The 20,490-nt window shown below is 40.9% G+C and overlaps 1 protein-coding gene across 1 annotated transcript in view; it reads right to left on the bottom strand.

Annotated features, from left to right (window-relative positions):
• Positions 1-299: 299 nt before the first annotated feature.
• The window catches only part of EPHA4 (EPH receptor A4), a 109,350-nt gene continuing 89,159 nt past the window's right edge, over positions 300-20,490 (bottom strand). Inside the window, exons 10-18 of the mRNA XM_075099237.1 lie at positions 19,728-19,841; positions 19,357-19,542; positions 15,283-15,344; positions 14,537-14,746; positions 11,869-12,018; positions 9,266-9,459; positions 6,576-6,731; positions 5,395-6,288; positions 300-2,819 (exon numbers count right to left, since the gene is read on the bottom strand). Coding sequence (XP_074955338.1) covers positions 6,174-6,288; positions 6,576-6,731; positions 9,266-9,459; positions 11,869-12,018; positions 14,537-14,746; positions 15,283-15,344; positions 19,357-19,542; positions 19,728-19,841 — 1,187 coding nt within the window. The 3' untranslated portion in view covers positions 300-2,819; positions 5,395-6,173. The remainder of the gene's footprint in view (positions 2,820-5,394; positions 6,289-6,575; positions 6,732-9,265; positions 9,460-11,868; positions 12,019-14,536; positions 14,747-15,282; positions 15,345-19,356; positions 19,543-19,727; positions 19,842-20,490) is intronic.

The raw sequence follows: 20,490 nt of genomic DNA, 5'->3' as shown, positions 1-20,490 counted from the left end.
CTCCAAGGAAAATTCACTGAGACTGTTAACAAGGTCAGCCTGACTGCAGCATCTTCCCACAATACAAATACTCAGCACACCACACAATCTGTGACAGCAACAAGAAAAAGTAACGTGCTTTAACATACGTGTGGGAGTCACACAGCTGAAACGAACTTCGGGAGTGCATTCCTGTGAAATCTACTGAAGAGAATTAGTCCCTTTGGGACAAATACCAGGATTATTACTCTGAGTTCTGGATTCATATCTGTTGTGATAAACACTAAATAATAAAACATTCAATGATTAGAAACAGTCTGTTTCAGGTTTGTACAGCAACTACTTTATTATTTTCAAATGCAAATGTTTGCATTGTTTGCTATTTTACAATTTTACAAACTAGGTATAAAAGACCATAAATAAATGACATAAGTTATGTGTACCTAAAATTCATGGAGGGGGAAAAAATTACAAATTAAAACAAAATAGAAAAATCTCTATATCTAACCCAGAGATCATTCAAATGCATAAACCAAGAAATGCTGTTAGATTTTCTTCAGTATGAACTAAATTACAATGAGCCTCATACATTCTAATTTTAACCACAGTCCTTGCATATTCCAACATACTTGCAGTGATACAAAAAAATAAATGCACTCTCTTTTTATTTGTCTGATTAGTATTTCAGATTTTTTTTTTCTGGTTATGAAAATGTCACATAAAAGAAAAATACTGCTTTTTACGTCCTGTTTACTGGTTACTTACCAGCCTTTTGTATTTTATACATATATATTTTTAATACATAAGATCCACCACAAAATTAGTACAGCAAGAAACCTGGACAAACATCAACCAGTGGTGTGTGCGCAGGACTATTTCTTAACAGAGGTTTATCATGCGAGACGGTCCGGGTGATGACCTCTTCCCTAACGGGAAGCAGCGCCACGGCACTCGCTTTCCTTTTGCCCCCAGCTCCATCCGGAGCAGCCGCCGCGGGTGGCCCACGTCAGGCGGCGCAGCTGGCACCTCCCGGCGCCCTGACCATGCCCCGCCTTTGCTGACAGCGCAGCTGCCCTGGCATCCCTTCCACGGACCTGCAGCTGATCCTCTGCCCAAGCAGGCAGAATTACGGTTAGAGAAGAACTGGGAGGGTCAGTGAGGAGGGAAAAGAGAAGGAAGCAGGGGCAACTTTGGGACACTTCACGGCTCTGGTCAAGGCTGCGCTCTTCTAACGCAGCGCATCCGGCTTCCCCCAAGTCTCCTGGAGCGACCCCCTGTCCCGTGGCAGTTTGCTGTGTGGCACAGGGCACTATGGCAGATGCCAGCCACCCGCGGCCAGGAAGCAAGTGGGGAGCATCACCTGCCCTACTCCGAATACCCAGCGGCCGTACGTTCCCTGGGCTCTAGCACCCAGCTGCACTCAGAAACTACCTTACACTACATTAACAGTGAGTTCTCCAAACACAGAAAGCTTTTCTAGGTAGTACCAGTAAGTCACAGCACTGTTCCTCGGGCCACGGAAGGGTGCCTTCTACTGCACTTCACCAGCTCTTCTTCACCCGCACGAGGAACAGGACACATTTCACAACTCTCTTGCTAACTACTGTAACCTTACAAGTCTTGTTGCATCTTTGTTCCTTAACTGTGCTGGGGGCAAATGAAGCCTTTTGATTATTACATTACAAGATTTCACAGCTTGCACACAGAGCGAGGTGCTTCTGTGAATAGATGAATTGCATATATTTGTTTGCGTTCAACAAGTCTCTAAAACCCTATTTTTGCAGATAAAAAAGGCTACTTACGAATTCAGTTCAGGGTTACCAGTGGATGGATACGCAGGTGTTGCCTCCATCACCTTGCCATTGAGAAACTGGCTGATCTTGATCATGAACAGGGTATTAGTACGAACACACACCACTTAGGAAAATCTTTAGCATCCTTATGGGTCCTGTAATCCACAACTCCAAAACTAACTTGAAATTTCCCTTGTTTCAGGCTGCAGAACTACTCATTAGGGTTAGGTGAGGCAGCTAAAAAGTACACTTATAGATACAGAAATTTAAACATTTTTTTAATGTGTGTGTTCTTGCTACCATTGCAGACACGAGCTATCGGCCTGCTCTCATGAGACAGGGGATTCCTGCGCTTCCAGAGGTGTTTTCGGCACATTCACAGGCAGCTCTACACACGAGGTGACTCGCACGCAAACACACGCACACAAGCACACATACGCACCTTTCAGAGGAGATAATAATCCATTATCCGTTCAAGGAAAAAAAATATATTTATACCACTGCAATGGCACGTTTTGTGTAAAATGTCACTTCAGCAACGTATATAGGCAGGTCACAGGAACTGGGTTTTTTGCTGCGGCACCTGGCCTGGCGTCCATGGTAAGATGGGTAGTGCTCCGTCACCTGCATTCATCCGAGATGCAGCAGTGACAGCCAGGGAGATGAGGAGAGAAAATAACAAAATATATAAATAAAACCAAAGGTAGGAAGAGAAAGCAGAAGGGGAGAGAAAAAAAAAATCCAGAAGTCTGCAGGGCTTTGACACAGTACATTCCTCAGGTGACAACTTGGTGCTGAGTCTTATGGAGTTAGTTATCTCTCAGTGAAGAAACAAAATGGGATGTGTGGTAAGGAAAAAAAAACATAGAAAGCCAAAGTCATGCTCTCTTCAGGGACTGATGACTGTTCAGCGGGCGTTTTCCAGAATCAGTGCTAGGGAAGACGCAACTGTGGATCCAGAAAGCTTCATGTCTAGTCTATGTTCCTTCATGGTCAATATGATCAATAGGATGGGCTACGAGGCCGTGAAAGCAAAATGTAATTCCCCTGCACAAAAACAAAACACAAATATATTAAAAAAAAATGCAACAAGACAGACAGGCACACCTGCCAAATGCCTCCTTAGATTTCCCAGCAGAAGTGCTGCTGTACGTAGCCAGCACCTCCTCGGCTGCTGCAATTGCTGATTCCCATCAAAGGACAAGACCTGAACTAATCTCTGTCCCGGTGAAGAGGTGATATGGCAGCAGGTTCATGGAATTAAACTTCTCCCCAGAGAGGGGAGAAGGATTTCCTAAAGGACAGAGGAGAAAGTAGGAAGAGATGCAATTTTTGCACAAACTGGTGGCTGAATGGCAAACGCAGGAGGTCGCAGCACGCTGCCACGCTCTCGCTGGCTGCTTCGGCCGTCTTGGGCCAGCGAGACAAATAGAACCAGCAGTTCCCAAACAGCAAGAACCCTTTGCCTTCCTTGTCCCATTTCCTTCCCTCATGCTATTTCAAAGTCTTGCTTCCATGACATACCTTAAAACAGATATGTCATCTCTCTGTATGTATATTTATATGTGCTATCTATTTCTTTTTAATCTACTCTCCTCCAGCTAAAATCACATTCAAGAGGATTCGCTCTCACTGGCCATATTTTATCACAGGGAACACAACCATCAATGGCAGTTCTGAAAACCTGGCACGTGAGATGCCTTCACAGTTTTCATTCTATAGGGACACAGTTTTTCATTTTGTGTGGAAAATACTGGAGTATTTTGAATTACTGTTACTAGACTCCAAGAAAGCAATTTTACAAACTGGCAGAAAATTGGGTGTATTTTGTTTTTACATTTTTACATTAAAGACAATCTCAACAGAATGCAACAGATTACAGCAAGAGAAAAGTATCTCTGCACTTAAGAAGCAAAACAATTTTTGCTGCTGAAAGTACAAGTGTCAGGTCTTTAAAATGAGTAACCACTTCTTATGTTGCCTGGCAAAATGACATCAAAACATGCTGGTTTAAGTAGTTTTTTAAAAGAAATCTTGAATTTCTTGAATTGAAAAGCTTTTATAAGTAATACTGCAGAAGAGTTTTTGCTAAGCTGTCATGACTTGACAGGATCAAAATTTAGCATCCCATACTCTGAACAACTTGTTTTCTGAGAAAGTTGGGGGTGAGGGAGAGTTAGTGGTTAAAATCAGCAAGTTATTGTTAAAAGTGACAAAAAGCGATGTGAGTGACAATACAGTAAGTGTGACTTGTCCAACTGAGTGAGCTGTTCTGGATTTAGAATAACTGCAATTATTAAAAACTCTGACATATAAAGCCACTAAATAATTTCTGAATTTGCTGTCAGGTGCAGAGTGGGATCAAAATATTATAGACTGAAGAACCAGTCTTAGCATCATCAAAATATCAATCTCACCTTTCTGACACTGTGCCTGGCACGGCTGAAACTCTATGTCTATTCTAGACGGTGTCATGAAAATCCTCCTCCTACCCAGCACAATATAAGCAGGCCTGATCCTGTATCTTTTCTAAGGTAATCTCATCACTTTTGTCCTTGGAAGGACTTTAAAAGGAATTCGATTTACACACTTTGTTAAAAAAAGAGTAATAAAAGCTTTAATGTAAGTAAAATGCAAGCCTAAATGTGTTCAGAGCCTTACCTGATAAAGCTTTATCCAATGTGACCTAATGAGTACAACCACATCCCTATAGCAGTCGCCTCCACCAAGTAACCCAGGGGATGCTTTCATTCACTCAACTCCCCTTCTGTTTCTTAAGAGGAGCTGGAGGGCAGCTTTTCAAGTAGGTCATGCTCCATCTTGTTTGCCATGCTTGCAGAGAGGCACTTAGACCTCAGCCACACATCCTACACCTGGCACTCACACCCACAGTTGCCTTGATAATCCAGCCTATGGGGCTGGTTTCAAAAGTGAATTTGGTTCCCACAGCTGATGAGACTGGATCACCGTGTCTAAAGTGTAACACTGCTGCATAGCGTACAGCTGTCACCATGCCTGACACCCAAGCTGTGCAAAACCAGGAAGGCTGTGTGCACAATCCCGTTTCCTTCTGCTCTCCATCCCTTAAAACCACTGACACAGCAACTGAGACTGATCTTCCTAAAACACAAATATTGGTTGTACTGGTTGTTCATGAGAGGGTGGGAAAAGGCCTTGATTCTTCTTGGTGTATTTATGAGTATCGGTACTTTACAAGGTTATTTTTTACTTTCTATGGAATCCATATGTGTGGCTTTTTCCACCCAAAAAATAACGGTATCCCTACTACTCTCAGTGCACATTGGGGTCAGGCTCTAGCACTGAATTGAGTGAGCCTCAAGATGCACTCCTACACCTTGTCTGCACATCCTAACACACAACAGCTTGAGAGCAAGACCAGGTTTTGAAACACAGCAATTTTCATTGTCATCAAACAGAGCAAAGAATGGGAAACAATAAGCAATTAGTCTGGGAAACCAGCACGGGTTCATACAAACCAGTTGGAAACCCTAAGTATTACATATTACAGTGCTCCCCCCCACCCCCCGCACAGTGATGAAATCCTAGCACAGTTTAAGAAATAAAGCACCATAAATATGTTGGACACTGTACTTCCACTGACCTTCTCCGTGTTGCAAAGGGAATCACTCCTTGAAAGATAAAAGAAGTCTGAAAGCTCCACAGCCACGATTGTCACAGCTGACTGCTGGCAAGATGTTCACAAAATGTCTTTAAGTGGTAGGATGCAGCATGGCACAACAACAGCCAGTAATCTCCCCAGAAGTCCAATTTTGCCCAGTAATCCACGAGGTGGGTCATTTCATGTCTCAAGCCCGTGAATGGGTAGAACACTAATTGACAGGCACTGATTGGCCAAATGATATTCTCACCGAGGTTTCTGCAAGGTATTAGTGATGCATCAAGTCTGCAAAAAATATCCTAGGGCAGATTCTTCATTCCAGTGAAAGATGCACAACGGCGGTTTCACCCACAAATAAAACACTATGGTTGTAATCCTACAGGTCACAGGGAGAAGGAAAGTAATTTTGTTTTTGTTTTTTTTTTTTTTAAGCACAGTATCTGGCAGCAAACATAGCATCAAAACTTGAATGTGACTTTATATTTATATAGATACATGTATTTTACATATCGTTGATCAACAGAGAAGTATGTTCCAAGAAACAATTTGTTCCAGGTCTGGTTTAAAATGACAGCTTGTCATTTCTGGAGGCCCCCCCTCCCAACACACACGCTCGGTTTCCACAATCTGTACATCAAGCAATGCTGTAGATCTTTATTTCGACGGGCGAGGAGACGAAGTAAAAAAAGTGCAGTTCTTCAATTAAAGTGCATGGATGAGGTAAACTAATTTCAAGAGTTTTGAGTTTATTCACTACTGGCTCAGACGGGAACCATCCTGCCGTGCATCTGTTGCATTTGGGTGCGCATTGCTTGAACACTGCTCAAGATCTTGTTCTGGTGCGTGATGGCAGTGATCCCGATCCTTGCCAGGTCACTGTGGAAAGCAAGAGAAGAAGTGGGGAGCTGAGAACCGTGGATCAGATGCTGGTGCAGAGAAAAGTATTACGAGTCAACCGCAAGCAACACAGCAAAAGCAAGGCAGATGTACAGAAATGTTTAATTAAATAAGTGAAGGCATTGTGGAGGCATTTTAAAGTTATCCTCCATCCAAATGAAAGGCATTCCATTCATTTAATGAGTGTAATGATATGCAGCACAAAGCAAAAGAGGCCGATTAAATCCAGATTTACCAGTTTTTTTGTTATATCGCTGAGTACTTACTCCTGGTTCATATGCACCACAGCCTCTAGGGTGGTATAGCCAGCAGCTGTGAAGTTATCCTTGTATCGCTCCATTTTAATGGCTTGGAGCCAGTCACCGACAGAAACCACCGCTGAGAACTCAGGGGAGCTGGGATCCAGCAGAGCTGTGCTAGGTCTGGATGCCAAACAGTGAAAGGACAGAGAAATGGTGTCAGCTGGATCGTGAATCACAGACCAAAGTTTGGTCTCTGCAACAATTATCCTCAATGATTAGGGAAAGTAAGGGCAAGACATTGCACCCAGCGAAACTGGTGGCTCTCTGCATGGCAACGCAGATCAATGCAAGAAACTTAACAAAATACGAAATAATAGGCCAATTTCTGCTAGGAATGAATTTGACCTTAGGTTTCTATTTTTGCTTGCAGATCTAATTTGAACCACTATGCTGCTTACAATTTCCACCTCAGATGCAACCAAGTTCATAGAAAATGCTTTCACTTCAAAAAACAAAGACGATGGCAGTGCTGGAAGGAGTTCAGCCTACTGGTCTGTATCTCTCACACAGCAACGCAAGACCTTGCCAATCCTGCATATGTCAGACCTCAGCTCAGCAACTATAGAAACACTACTGAAGTATGCACAAAGGAACTGGGAGCTCACAACCTGCCAGACTGGTTTGGAGGGCAAAATTCAGGGCGGGTTCAGATAAGTCCTGCTTCTAGCCAGGTTCGCAGGCAAGCTCAGTGCATTCAATCAAACTCAGGACAGCAGGGAGTTAATCCCCTCTTTAATCAGTCCATTCCTGACCAGTGCGTGTGCCAGGAGTGGCAGGAATCATGAGCGCTTTGATCTTTGTTTGCACTGTGGAATGTGCTTCTCATTTTCCCTTGCACCGATTTGCAAATAATTATTTTTACAAAATTTGCTTCTCTTATTAATATCTCATTTATTATTTCATGTATATCGTAAATCACAATTTCATTTAAACCATTATAAATTACTACTATCTATCTAACCAAAACAGTTATAGTTTAGCAATTTATTTGAAAATGCACATCATCAAAGATTAGGTATGCAATAGCATAGATATGTCTCGCCTAAGGCACCGAGCACATGCTGGTAATACCTGGTACAACTCTTTTACTGTACTATCTAACAGAAGACCAATGATGGCAACCTAATTATATATAATTATGCTTCACGTATAAAGTCATATAATATATTAATAATGTTATACGTGTATTTGAAATTCATATTCCAAAGGGAAGAAATATAAAGAGCTATAAATAGCCACGAATATGAAATGACTTTGAATAGGCTATTAACTTTTGGTTTTTATATATATACACACACATACATACACACACACACAAAATGACCTTGAACAGGCTATTAACTTTTGTAAAATCTATATATTTTCAAAGACCACATGTAAATTGGATGGAAAGCAAAATGGAGGGGTTGATACTGTGATTCTCAAATCAAATTATCACAGTAGATCATATTGTGATCCTCACCATGAAATTATTTAAGCCTCAAGGGTGGATACATTTTTGCCAGGCTACCAATGCAGTTAGGGCGATCTGGCAGATATGTGGTGATAGTGGCCTCACAGAGTTAATAATCCCTCTTCTGTAAGCAAGAGTCACAAAGGGACCTACAAGTTTAAAAATAAAAAAACCTTTTTCCAGGATGTTGTTCTGTTGGAGACTGAATCAGAACCTCTGTTACTCCTTCACTGATTCAAGAAACTTAATTTTGTATTGGCCCATGGATATTTTTGTACCTTCCCTTCTACTGGAAAATATTTTCCCTTATCTTCCTCCCGTTTCCTTTCTTTTAAGCTTTTTTCCAGCCTTTTGCTGTAAGCAAATTTACCTTACAAAGCAAAGACATTTGAAAAAGATAGAACAAACCTGGTGTAAATTAGTGAAGCTCCTATTACTTCAGCAGTGTTTCACCAGCTTAAACAAACTGCTGATCTGCCCCAACAAAGATATTTTTGGGTTTATCCTACAACTCTAGGAGTCTCCTTCCTACTGCACTTCTTTTGCACGTACCAGGTATACCATGCTTAGCAAACAAAACAAAACACAAATGTAATACGGGATCGGTGGAGACATGAAACTGGCTTTCCACAAAATTAAATTCAAATTCACATAAAAATTAATCCACACCTTCCCAATGCCTGCAAGGTGTTGGCTGTAATGCCATAACGCTCATTTGCAAATCCTACACAAATCTAGGGTTTATAAAACTTGATGATGTACTTTTCCTGCAGAAAACCACATCACTCCTGTTTGTTACACTGCATTAAGGCTATCCGTTCAAGCCCTTTCACTCGGGGGGGAGAGGGAAAAGATGGAGCAGACATCGTCTTCCAAGACCTTGCCTGCATCAGAAATTTTTCAGGACATGCTTAAGACTTCTATAAAACTGGTCAGCACTGGTGCGATACAGCGACAGCTCTGCTCATTCCATTTTCCTTCTCACAGAGCTAGTAGAGTCTGGGGTGCCCAGTGGGGTTCAGCAGTGTGCCAACACGACCCCTCTACTCTCTTGCACTGTGCAACGTCTGCTGTGCAGTCTGGCTCTGCAAAGCTACAGAGCATGCTTTAATCCAGGTGCAGAGGTTTAGGTGACTTGCAGCTTTGCCCGTCATCTCCACTGTGCTCCCTCGTACATCACCATTACAAAAGCACAGCTGACCTGGAGCTCTCGCTGCCTGTCCTCTTCAGGCTGTTGGGGTTGCGGATGAGTTTGTCCAGCATGTTGACGATCTGTCCAAATTTAGGCCTGTCACTGCGTTCCTTCTGCCAGCAGTCTAACATCAGCTGATGGAGAGCAATGGGGCAGTCCATCGGGGGTGGCAGCCGATACCCTTCTTCAATGGCTTTAATAACCTATAAATGGCACAATTAGGAAGACATTAGAGAACATCAGACACTACTTACATCTACCAGCTGAGTATCATTTATCCTAGGGCGATCCAAAGTATGGAAACAAATCCACAATTAAGTGAAACAACATGGAAAATTGCACTCAGACTTAGGCAGTTGGTGGTCTCAAAACTGTCATTTCTCCTCAGCAATTCAAAACTAAAAGGGTACGGCATCCAAAGCAGACATCAGATACAGCAGGGCAATGTATCACAAAAGAGTACATGGGATACAGGGATGACAAAATAGCCTAGGTTAGAATTAAACAACTATGCTTGTTGCACAGGGGGTTGGAGAAGCAACAGCTCTACAGCAGATCTTTAATATCTGTCAGTTTTGGGTGTGATATGTTGAAAATAAAATTTTCCCCATTATTTTCGGTACAGCAGATCATCCCCTCCTCTCTGTCGTCCTGGGCTCTCTCATCCCTATACAAGGCTGGTGTTACTGAGAGACCTTGTTCTCTCACCACTCTATGCTCTGAACCAAGAAATGCAGCAATGGAATCCTTCTGTGCAGCTTTATCAAGGAAGTAACAGAAGTCCAACACAGCAGCTTAAGTATACATTTCATGTTTAATAGAAACCAGAAAAACTCAGAAGCTGAAGTCCTTTCAAACCTCCAGAAAGGGCTCCAGAGCTTAGTACTCTGATGGCTTCTTAGCCCTCTCAGAACAGGATGTGACCAGGACTCAATTCTGATATGACAGGGACATGACCCAGAAGCCTTCAGATCTTAATTAATCAATATGACTCTCTGGCAGGATTTACCATAACACCAGGAGTGCACATGGACTGAATTTCACTAAATTCTCTCATTCTGGTCTTATCCAACTAGTGGCTAAAATCCACTGGGGGGACAGGGAGAGGGATATGCTTGCACACTTAGCAGCTATTCAGCGACCACAAACAGCGTGGCTCTCACTACTCCAGAAAGTATGAAGATCCTTTTGATTTCTCTTGATTTAACAGACACTGAGAATAATTTGAAAACCACTTCTGCTTTGTTGTGAAAAGCACTGCTCTCACCATCATTAAGGAGAAAAAAAAGGGTAAGTCTATGCCATGTACTAAGAAGAGGATGCAAAGACAGTAATATTGGCTTTCACTGTCCTGTTCAAGCCTTCTTTTTGACATGTTCTAGCATCGTGCATTAGCAGCGTATACCAGCCTAATATGCTAGCATGGCGTTTGTTGCATTGAGCTCCACCGTGCTGTGTAGACACGCCTGATATCACTGAGACACATCTGGCGTTTTATTTTCTTGCTAAGTCTTGATGACTTCCTGTTAGCAAAGGAAAGCAAGATTGGGTGCCAGAAGAGACATTTCACATCAGAAGGAAATTAAAATTATATCCCCTGTTTAGATTAAATGCCATCCGCATCTAGACACTCTTTGAAAATGTTCAGCTCTACATAAGAAAGCAGATGACTCGTAAAATGACTTAACCACTCCCATGACCATATATTCAGATTAACATTTTCTTCTTCCTCTATACGTTTGTAAATCCCCTGGGAAAAGAATTATGGATAATCTATGCCTCATTTTCACTGTGATTTTTTTTTTCCTTTAATAAAAATTCTATTAGCAAAAGTTCTTATTAGCATTATTATTAAATACTTTTCTGGAATAGCAGCCATTGTGCATGCTCTCTCTTGGAATATACTGAAGTAGTCCAGATGGTACAGTTAAACAGGACATGCATAATTTAAGAATGGTCATTTAGGAAAGCTGCTTTTTAATATCCTCAGGGGGCAGCTATGCAATTGTTGCAAGGATGCCCTGACTGATAATCAGAACCGGATTTCATATGTGTTGGTTTAGATATCCTACAAGAAATGCAATCATCTGGAAGAATTATAAGCATACTGGGGCTTGAAGAATTAACTACTAACAGGAAGCTCCATTAAATCCAAGTGTTTTTTCTTAAAGACCTTCAATAGAATTGAGAATATTAATGTTCAAAACTTCCCTCTCTTGACAATATTACAATCTGACAGTTTAAATATATTCATTTTCCTTTCCTCCATTCTTCCTTCTTACTGTAATTGCTTATAATATTTTTCCTAAAATTAAAAAAAAAAGAATAAGAGAAAAAAGATACCTGAACTAGTTACAGATGCCAATTTGAGAATCTCCTATTCCCTGACCATAGACCAGGCTTGAAGTATTCAAGGAAGTCTTAGCTGCAGAGAGGTTCCCTGAGACAACAGGTGTCTACCACCCATCATACCCTTTTAAAAATCTGGAGTAAATGTCTTATAATCATACAGCAATTGACACAGAAACACATCAGCAGACATACAGGGACAAAGATAAAAGTGCGAGCGGAAAGGGAGAAAGAAGGAAGAGGAAGCTCAGAAGGAGACTCACATCTTGATTGGACATATCCCAGTAAGGTCTTTCTCCGTAGGACATCACTTCCCACATGACGATGCCATAGCTCCACACATCACTAGCCGATGTAAATTTACGGTAGGCAATTGCCTCTGGTGCAGTCCACCTGATGGGGATCTTGCCACCCTGTCATAAATAAAAGAAGCCACATGCTAGCGAGTCACTAACCCAGTGATGTGCATGGCTGACACTGTTCTACGCTGCCATTAAAAAATACAAAATGGTTTTCTGTATGCAATTCCAGAACTCTTCATAAAAAGACATCCACTTTCTCTTTTTTTTCCATAAAACTGTCAGATCCAACCAGGAGGCAATGCTGCCCATCTGTTTGCTTGAGTCACACAGAGGCAAACCAGTAAATTGTTAAATGTATTTTTATTGGCCCTCTAAGAGGTCTCTGCTTAGGGCTATGCTGAAGCATGAGAACAAGCCAGGCGTTTTACAAAGTATGTATTAGAGATTTAGTTGACAAAACAAATAAGTACATGCTGTTAATTAGTATTTCCTTGCTTGCCTGCCTGACCTGTTTAGCCTGTTTCAGAAAAATGGGATTATAAACGTTTTGCTTTTCAAAAAGGTAAAATAATGAGAGGATAAACTGGGAAGATTTATGAATACTCTGGTGTTTCCCATGGGCAATATCCCAACTCCTACCAGAGACGTGAGATGGCAAGCAAGCCTCTGGGCTCTCCCAGTCCCTGTGGGAGGAGTTCAACACCAGACCACGGTACACGGGTGCTTTTGATACCTGTTGGGAGAGAGCTGCCTCTTGTTACAATACTTCTTTTTAAACAAACAAAAAAAACCACTTGGGCATCAGATTTGTGCCACTGAGGTCCTACACTGTTTTAAAAGGAACTCACTCCATCCTGCTTATCTGATTTTGCCTTAGCTGAGTGATCCCAGGCCAGAGATTTCTCCTTTTGTTTATGCTAATATGCAAGGTGTTTTTAATTGAGCTTTTGGTTTCCTGCAGTTCCATCTGGAGAATGACTTAAGCTGAACAAAGGTTTTAGGGTTTTTTCATTTGCTTTTATGCTTTTTTGATTAAGTTTATTTGGTAGTTTTTTTTCTCAGCTATCTTCTAGGTGGTTTTTATCCATAACAGAGTGCAGTGTGTGCATACTCAAGGGTTTATTGTTCTAATATCTCTCTCAAGTGTTTAATATGGACTTGTTCCAAAGCCAAGTGAAATCAAAAGGGGTCCTTCTCCTGGCTTCTTTGGCCTTTGCATCAGGCCCTGTGTGAATCAGACTGTAGCAGTATATGCCTTGTGTGGCTATAGGATGTTTTCACTTTAAGATGTTATACTACTAACAGGGACCAGAAGGCACCATTCTCTTAAACAAGGATGCTTTAAAAATTGTGTTCTGTTGCATCGTCTCTGGTTATGAAAAAGCTCGATTCCTCTTTTCAGACACAGATGCATGGACAGTGGTTTATACATGGTTGTCATTCTAAAAATTGTCAATAAGCTCTTTCTATTTAGCTGCTCAAGTACAGTGGAGTTCATCCAAATTTTCCTGATCCTTCATTACTGATACTAAATGAAGACAATGCACTGTAATGCAAATGTAGTTTACTCTTGAGAGCAAACATAATACCATATCTCCACTCACTAAATTCAAAGGGAGGATTTTCAATCATTTCTGTCTTGCCCTTGTGTGTTTGTCTGAACTTTGATTTGCCTGAACACAGCTTTTCAGACTTGTGCTTCTGTTACTTCCACTTGTCACCCGTACGAGTGAGAAATACCGAGGCTGGCCAGCATTTAATACTACATGAGTCTATCCTTCCCTGTAATGAACTGTGAATCCATTAAAGGATGAGCGTTGGGATTAAACTGCAAAATCTGAGTGCTGCAGACAAACTCTGCACTAGGGAGAACAGATGGAGAATGGCAGATATTTAAAAACGAAGAAAATAAGCAATTAAAAAAGGAGACTTTATAAACTCTGATTTTTTTTTTTTTTTTCATACATGTTAATTACAGAGGTATTGGTACAAAGGCTGGTAATGGTCAGAATATTGTTTTGTGGCCAGAAGTACTTGGCATTAGTACTATTCCACATGCAGCACATTAAAATGACTTTACCAAAATTAGTTAACAGTGGGATGCTGAAATATAGATAAAATAGGAAAGAAACAAAAAATGGGAATGCAGGCCTCACAGATTTCACAGTCCAAATTATTTAGGTCCCACTGATGACTACGACTGTGATGGGCAAAAGTGGATTTTCAAATTTTTTTTTGTGGCTTATCTACACTTGCTGAATCAAACCTCAGTGGGAGTAGCCACTTGCAAATAATTACGCATGTCTGTAGATAGAAGGAATAGAAGCCCAAGCTCCAATTTCTGGCATCAGATTCCTGTCATGCACTCCAGCACACTGAAGGAATCAGACGAATACATGGGTCACATCCTCAGAGAAGAAATACTGATGTAGGCACTGATGTAGCAATAACACTACATCAATTTTTACTAGCTATGGAGTCTGGGCCAATGTTTGTCTTTAGGTTGTGATATAGGTTTTCACTTATGACTGAGATTATTTTAAAACAAACCACTGTCACCTCCCACACAGTCAGACAAAACCAATAGGTAGGCAAGAAAACCCACTGGACATTTCCTTTCCCTCCTTACCCGTGTGGTATAAGCTGCTTCAGGGTCGTCTTCCAGGACACGGGACATGCCGAAGTCAGACACTTTGCAGACCAAGTTGCTGTTGACAAGTATGTTTCGAGCAGCTAAATCCCGATGCACATAGCTCATGTCAGACAGATACTTCATTCCTGAGCCAATGCCACGCAGCATCCCCACCAACTGAATGACGGTAAATCTGCCATCATTCTTCTGCATATGGGGAAAGGAAGAAAATCACAGAGCATTAAGCTAAAAGCACATTACTGCCATTGCTGAAATTGGCAAAGAGCATATCTCTGGATTCCCATCTTCTGTCAAATAAAATGCAATGGTATTTCCTCACTCTCCTGACTAGTGTCTATAACTCACCAGTAAAGTACAAACCCAGAGGTTCTGTCACAGCTTCCAGTGATGCAGTATCCAGTTTGCAATGAATCTGGTTTTAATGACTCTATAGTATTGAGATGCTTTCAAAAACGGAGGAAATCAGAACTGTTCCCATTAAACATGGGTTATTTAAGACCCTGCTACTTTAAACATTACATTTATTCTATATCCTTCCACTTTACATTTATTCTGGTTTTTGATAGGAGCAACACCAGAAAACACTATTTCCCATGTACAAACATAATTTCTTTAAAAGTGCTGAATTTTAAGTATCTTTCTGCAAAAAAGAACCAGAATGAAAACCAGAAAATGTTTCCCAGTATAAAATTTCCTTACTTTACTATGAAGAAATCACCTACCCTGAGGAAGGCATCCAAGGAGCCATTCTCCATGTACTCAGTTATGATCATTACTGGTTTACCTAGAGTTAGCAGAAAGAAAAACACAATTCCTTGATGAACACCAACGTTAATGGGATAAAAATGGGTTGCACATGATTTTACTGCCAAGACACCTGGCTTACACAATCTAATTTAATTTGAAAATCACCAAGCTTATGCCTCAGCTGTGGGGAGCAAGAGAAGAAATATTATAGGACAGAAACATTTAAAAGGCCACATCTGTTAGGTTAACCCTTTGGTTGACTCATTGACAAGGTCTTTAACTAAAGGGGCTCCCGTTCTCTAAGGAATATATGAATTGATAATTGAGAGCTAAGAAACAAAGGTCTGTTCAAACTTGACAAAAATCTTTAGTGTAATTAAACTGCTTGCAAACTAGAAAGTCTTCCTCTTTCAAAACAGAATTTGTGAATGTTTTTGTCTCTCTGCCTCTTTCAAAAGATCAATGCTTTAGGTGAGTTAGAAGCTGTCAGCAGCTACAAGGTATTCCAAGACAACTGGATTCAAGAGCGCAAAATACAAGCTGTTCCTCTCAACTTTCTCTGTCCCAAATTTGTATCCTGTGTCTCTCGTTATTTATAAATGAGGCAAAACCATTTGCCTCATGAAGTCAGCCACAGGATAAATGATTCAACGAATTGTGTCACGTGTGGGCATAGTGCTTCAGCAGCGCTCAGCTTTCCATGCTGTAATACAGACAGCCAAGCTGGGCAATCTGAATAGAAATGTAATGTTAGTGACGTGGGGATGCTTTCTAGGCACTATCCTGCCTAAAACAACAGCAAATACATAAACAATGCTTGATGTTGTCTTTAAGAGCTTTAAAAAAGTCATACAACACTGAAAATGAAAACATTTAGGTACATATACGTACAATAATTATTTTGCAGGGTTAAATCATGCTAGTTATTCAGCATCTAGACATTTGCAGAAATGGGTCCAATACCATCTCCATTCTAAAAGTGAGCAATGGGAGATGTAGAGAAGTGACTTATCAAAGGTCGAATGGCAAAAGCCCAGTTCCAAGATGAGCACTGTTAAGCCTACCTGAAGTCAAGGGAGCACCCAGGCTGGCATGGCAACCCTTCCTCCCAGTTTTGCTTTAGCTACAGCAACTACTGAGTGTCTCCCTAAATAAAAGATAGTGTTCCAGAGAAACTCTGCTTTTGTCCTTCCTGGAGTGGCTCTGAATAAGGGAACGCTATGGGGAAAGAAGGGTTCAATGGGCATGTCACCTGGACTGTAGATGGCTCAATTCTGTCTTGGCATCAGAGGTATCAGAACTACTCAACTTTTCCTTGCTGCCATTACCAGCAAGTATCTGCTCTAGAACAAGCAGCTATGAAAATTACCCTACCGCAAAATGTTGCAGCATTGAAAGTTCCCCATATCATTTCTACCTCAGTGTGGTTTTCACCAAGATGCTTTTCTCTTCATTTGTCAGGGATTTCTGTTTTTAAAGCAACCTTTCTTTTGATTAGAAAACAATATGCTATAAGGACTGACTGTACTGAAAATTTTACGTCATTTCTCTTAGGCCAACATATATGTGTGATACATCACTTATTTCACTCATCATTACTGATTTCACTTTTTCAGTCCCAACCTATCCTTTGCAGGCCTTTAACTCTTCCTGCTTCTCTTTCCCTTCCCAACTGATATCAAAACGCATACTATTTTGGTCCCATGTAAACAGGCATGCCTGTGAAATGCCAGTCTGGCAGCTGAACCCTTTCTGATTTGCATGAACACAGCAGAGAAGTGACATTACTGCATAAAGCAAACTGCTCTGGATGAAGGGCTTAGTGACCTTGGCTGAGTACTTGCACCCTTAAGGAAAGGGATGTGATAAAACATCATTCTCCCTCTAATTCACTTTTGCAAGCATTCTTCGGTAGAAAGAGAAAAAACTCCAACCAAATCTGCATATGTCACTGTTTCATTTATCCTTTGCAACTGTGACCGGAACCCTTCCACTGAACAAATACAGCTAAATGAGTTTTAATTAACCTTCCCCAATCAAAAGATACTATGTCAACGTTGAAAGGAAGAAAAGGAGACTCTTCCAGTGCATTAACATGTAATTTCATTACTCAGGCACTACTTTAACAGGGGAGGGGGATAGAGAGAGAAGTTACCATCAGTAAGTCAATTATTAAAGTACTTGACTAGCAGCCAATAATGTATTCATGGTTTTTTGCTGCCTTTCTCAACCCCCATCTACACCACTATTTATCTTACATTTTAATTTTCAGTTTATTAAATGCATTAATTTATCACACCATTCAGAAAACCTATGGAAAAATTGAGATAAATGTCTTCTTAAGTAGCCCTGTTTACCAAACACACCAGCTCTGAGGTAACCAAGCTGGCTTGATGTGGAAGCGTTGCTTACTGCAAGTCAGGCAATGAAATGTTCTCAGGTCAGGCTACCACCCCCTCAGTGAAAATTTCAAATAATTTTAATTCAGTGACAACTGCATTATGCAAATGCATACAGTCATTTGTAACTGCTAGAGCTGTAATAGCTCAGGGGTTTCCAAGCCTCAGTGGGATTTCAAGACAAAGATTCCCCTCTTGCCTTTCTTTTACAGAGGTGCTACAAAAATCACTGTCTGTAGCAAACACTGTGGCCTGACCAAAACTCCTCCCCCCCACCAGGATTTGTTACAAAAACAAAGAGAGAAAGAGAGAATCAGACCTGCAAAATTTAAACCCAGTATTAATTTTAATTTCTGTTTTGAGGGAGGCCCTCAGTAAACGATGGTCAAAATTAGTCCAAACCTCTATTTCTCCTAGATGAATTTGTCTTGAAAAGCAAACAGTGACACACTGTATGAGTCATTTTCAACAACTATGAGAAAAGATAGAGTAGGAGAGGGAAACACAAATGAGTACAGGTAAGTTTTCCAGAAACACAAATGGTAGAGTAAGTATCCAGCTCCCACTGACATTCAAGAGGGGCAGGGTCTTCCAGTGGTATTGATGGCTTTGGCAACCCTCTATGTGAGATACTGTGTTCTTCTAGTAATATTTTACTTTTTTTCATCCATATCTAATTTTAATTCCTTACACTATGAATACCCTGCATTCGTGTTCATGTACACCATCAGCAGTAGAAGGTAAGCTTCACAAATTCCACCCTTTAACAGCAGCTCACAAGATCACTGTCTGCTTTCTTTGCTACCCTGAGCAGGAGCCCCTACATCCAAAGGGTCTTTTAGGATTAGTGATCAGTGCCAGGCTTTGCCAACATGCTATCCAGGGCAGTTGGAGTAGGGACAATAACTACACCATCGCAGTGGCACCTTACCAAGTCAGACCCAAGCACGTCTGTCTCACGGTTGTATTTTCAGCTCTAGCCTACAAACAGCATGCAGCGAGCGCTGTCATTCTCCTTCTAAGGCAGGGTTCATGGCACAGTGAACGCTAACAGACTTTAAAAAAACCCAAGCCAAGCCAAACAAGCAAAAAGATAGGCCAGGTAAATTCTGCAGAGTTAAATTATCACACCTCTAAATCAGAGAAAACAAATAATCAAGTTTCACACTAAAATAGCCTACTTCATTTCAAGGGCTTGCTCCTTACATCTGTGCTTTGTACCTTAAACATATGAGAGACTGTTTTGTTTTGGTATTTTTCCCCCAACCATTTTAAATTCTTTGCTCACCATCTGCTTTTGCCTATCCTATAACAATCAGCTCAGTCTAGCAAAGATGTGAAAGATGCCTGCTTGGCATAGCAAGAAGGGAAAAAAAAAAAGCCAACCTCTGCAGTATTAATTCCCCCTACAAAATCTTGTACAAGCTGCCTACAGATAGAGTATCAGTTGAAACCATAAACCCATTTATAGCTGACAACAAGATTAATGACTTTTCCTGCACTGATTTCCTCCTATTAGCTATCAGTTGATCTGTTCCATCTGTCATTTCACAGGAAAGAAGGTAAAAAAAAAAAAACAGCACACACCACCACAGACTTAATTTCTCAGTGACTTCCAAATTGGCCTTGCCATGAAAATGACCTACTTACATTTAGTAACTACACCTTCCAAGTGGATGATATTGGGGTGGTCAAATTGTCCCATGATGCTGGCCTCACTCAGGAAGTCTCTCCTTTGTTTATCAGTGTAACCAGCTTTTAGAGTCTTGATAGCAACACAGATCTCTCTTTTTCCTGGCACTTTGAGACGTCCACTGCATACTTCACCAAATTCCCCTTAAGGAAAAAGGCACAGGATTCCATGGTCATGACATGAAGTACTCACTTGTGTTGTCAAACTGTTATGTCAGTTCATTTGGGGGAACTGTCATACAAAAATCATAGGATCCCAAGTTTCCAAAAAAATATATAAATTTAAAATTGTATTTACAGAAAGAAAATGCAAAAGTTCTGGCACTTACCCACACCAATAACTTTTTCAATCTTTATGCAGGAGGCATCAATTTCTTTGGCAAATTCCCTCACAGCTTGATTTGGATCCTCATATGTAAAAGGATCCACATATGTTCTAACACCTGCAAGGCAGAAATGTTTTATTTGAAGTCACTGATCTACATGCTGCTGAACACAGAACATATGAGACTGAAGCCTTAATGATATACAACAGCAAAGAGAGCGTACAATAAAAATGTACTGGAAGCCAGGAACAATGGACTTCATGTATTTTTCCCCAGTGTGATTTTTCTGTAATGTAAACATTCAGTATTTCCCAATACTGATGTAAGGAATCAAGCTTTTGCCAATAAATGAGCTTCACAAATCACTGCCATCCCTAACAGGTCAATAGGCCCTCTATGGACCCGTGAGACTAAAACACATCACATCTCCCTTTTGGGAGCCGAGAAATTCTGAGCTCAGGTGCTAGGTTTGGTACCTGGATGACTGAGACGGAAGTAACAGTAGGATTCGGTCCTGGAAAAAAAGCAGCAAAGTTCACGTTTTCTTTCCTGCAGGACTGCCTCCAGCCCATCCAGAAACTGCCTTAGCAGAGTCTTGTGGGAAAAAATCATGCTATTGCTAGCCAAGAATAGATGTCTTTCAGTGGAATGGAAAAATGTAAAAAATTGATGAACCTTTCTCCTGTCTGGCTGTCCAAAAATTTTTACCCAGATACTTCCATTCTTCCTGTTACTAAAGTGTATAATTTTGAAGGAGAGGAAACTT

Source organism: Phalacrocorax aristotelis, chromosome 7 (genome assembly GCF_949628215.1).
Source record: "Phalacrocorax aristotelis chromosome 7, bGulAri2.1, whole genome shotgun sequence".
Classification (NCBI taxonomy): domain Eukaryota; kingdom Metazoa; phylum Chordata; class Aves; order Suliformes; family Phalacrocoracidae; genus Phalacrocorax; species Phalacrocorax aristotelis.
The sequence above is the reverse complement of the archived record's forward strand: the minus strand, read 5'-3'. Positions and strand labels throughout refer to the sequence as shown.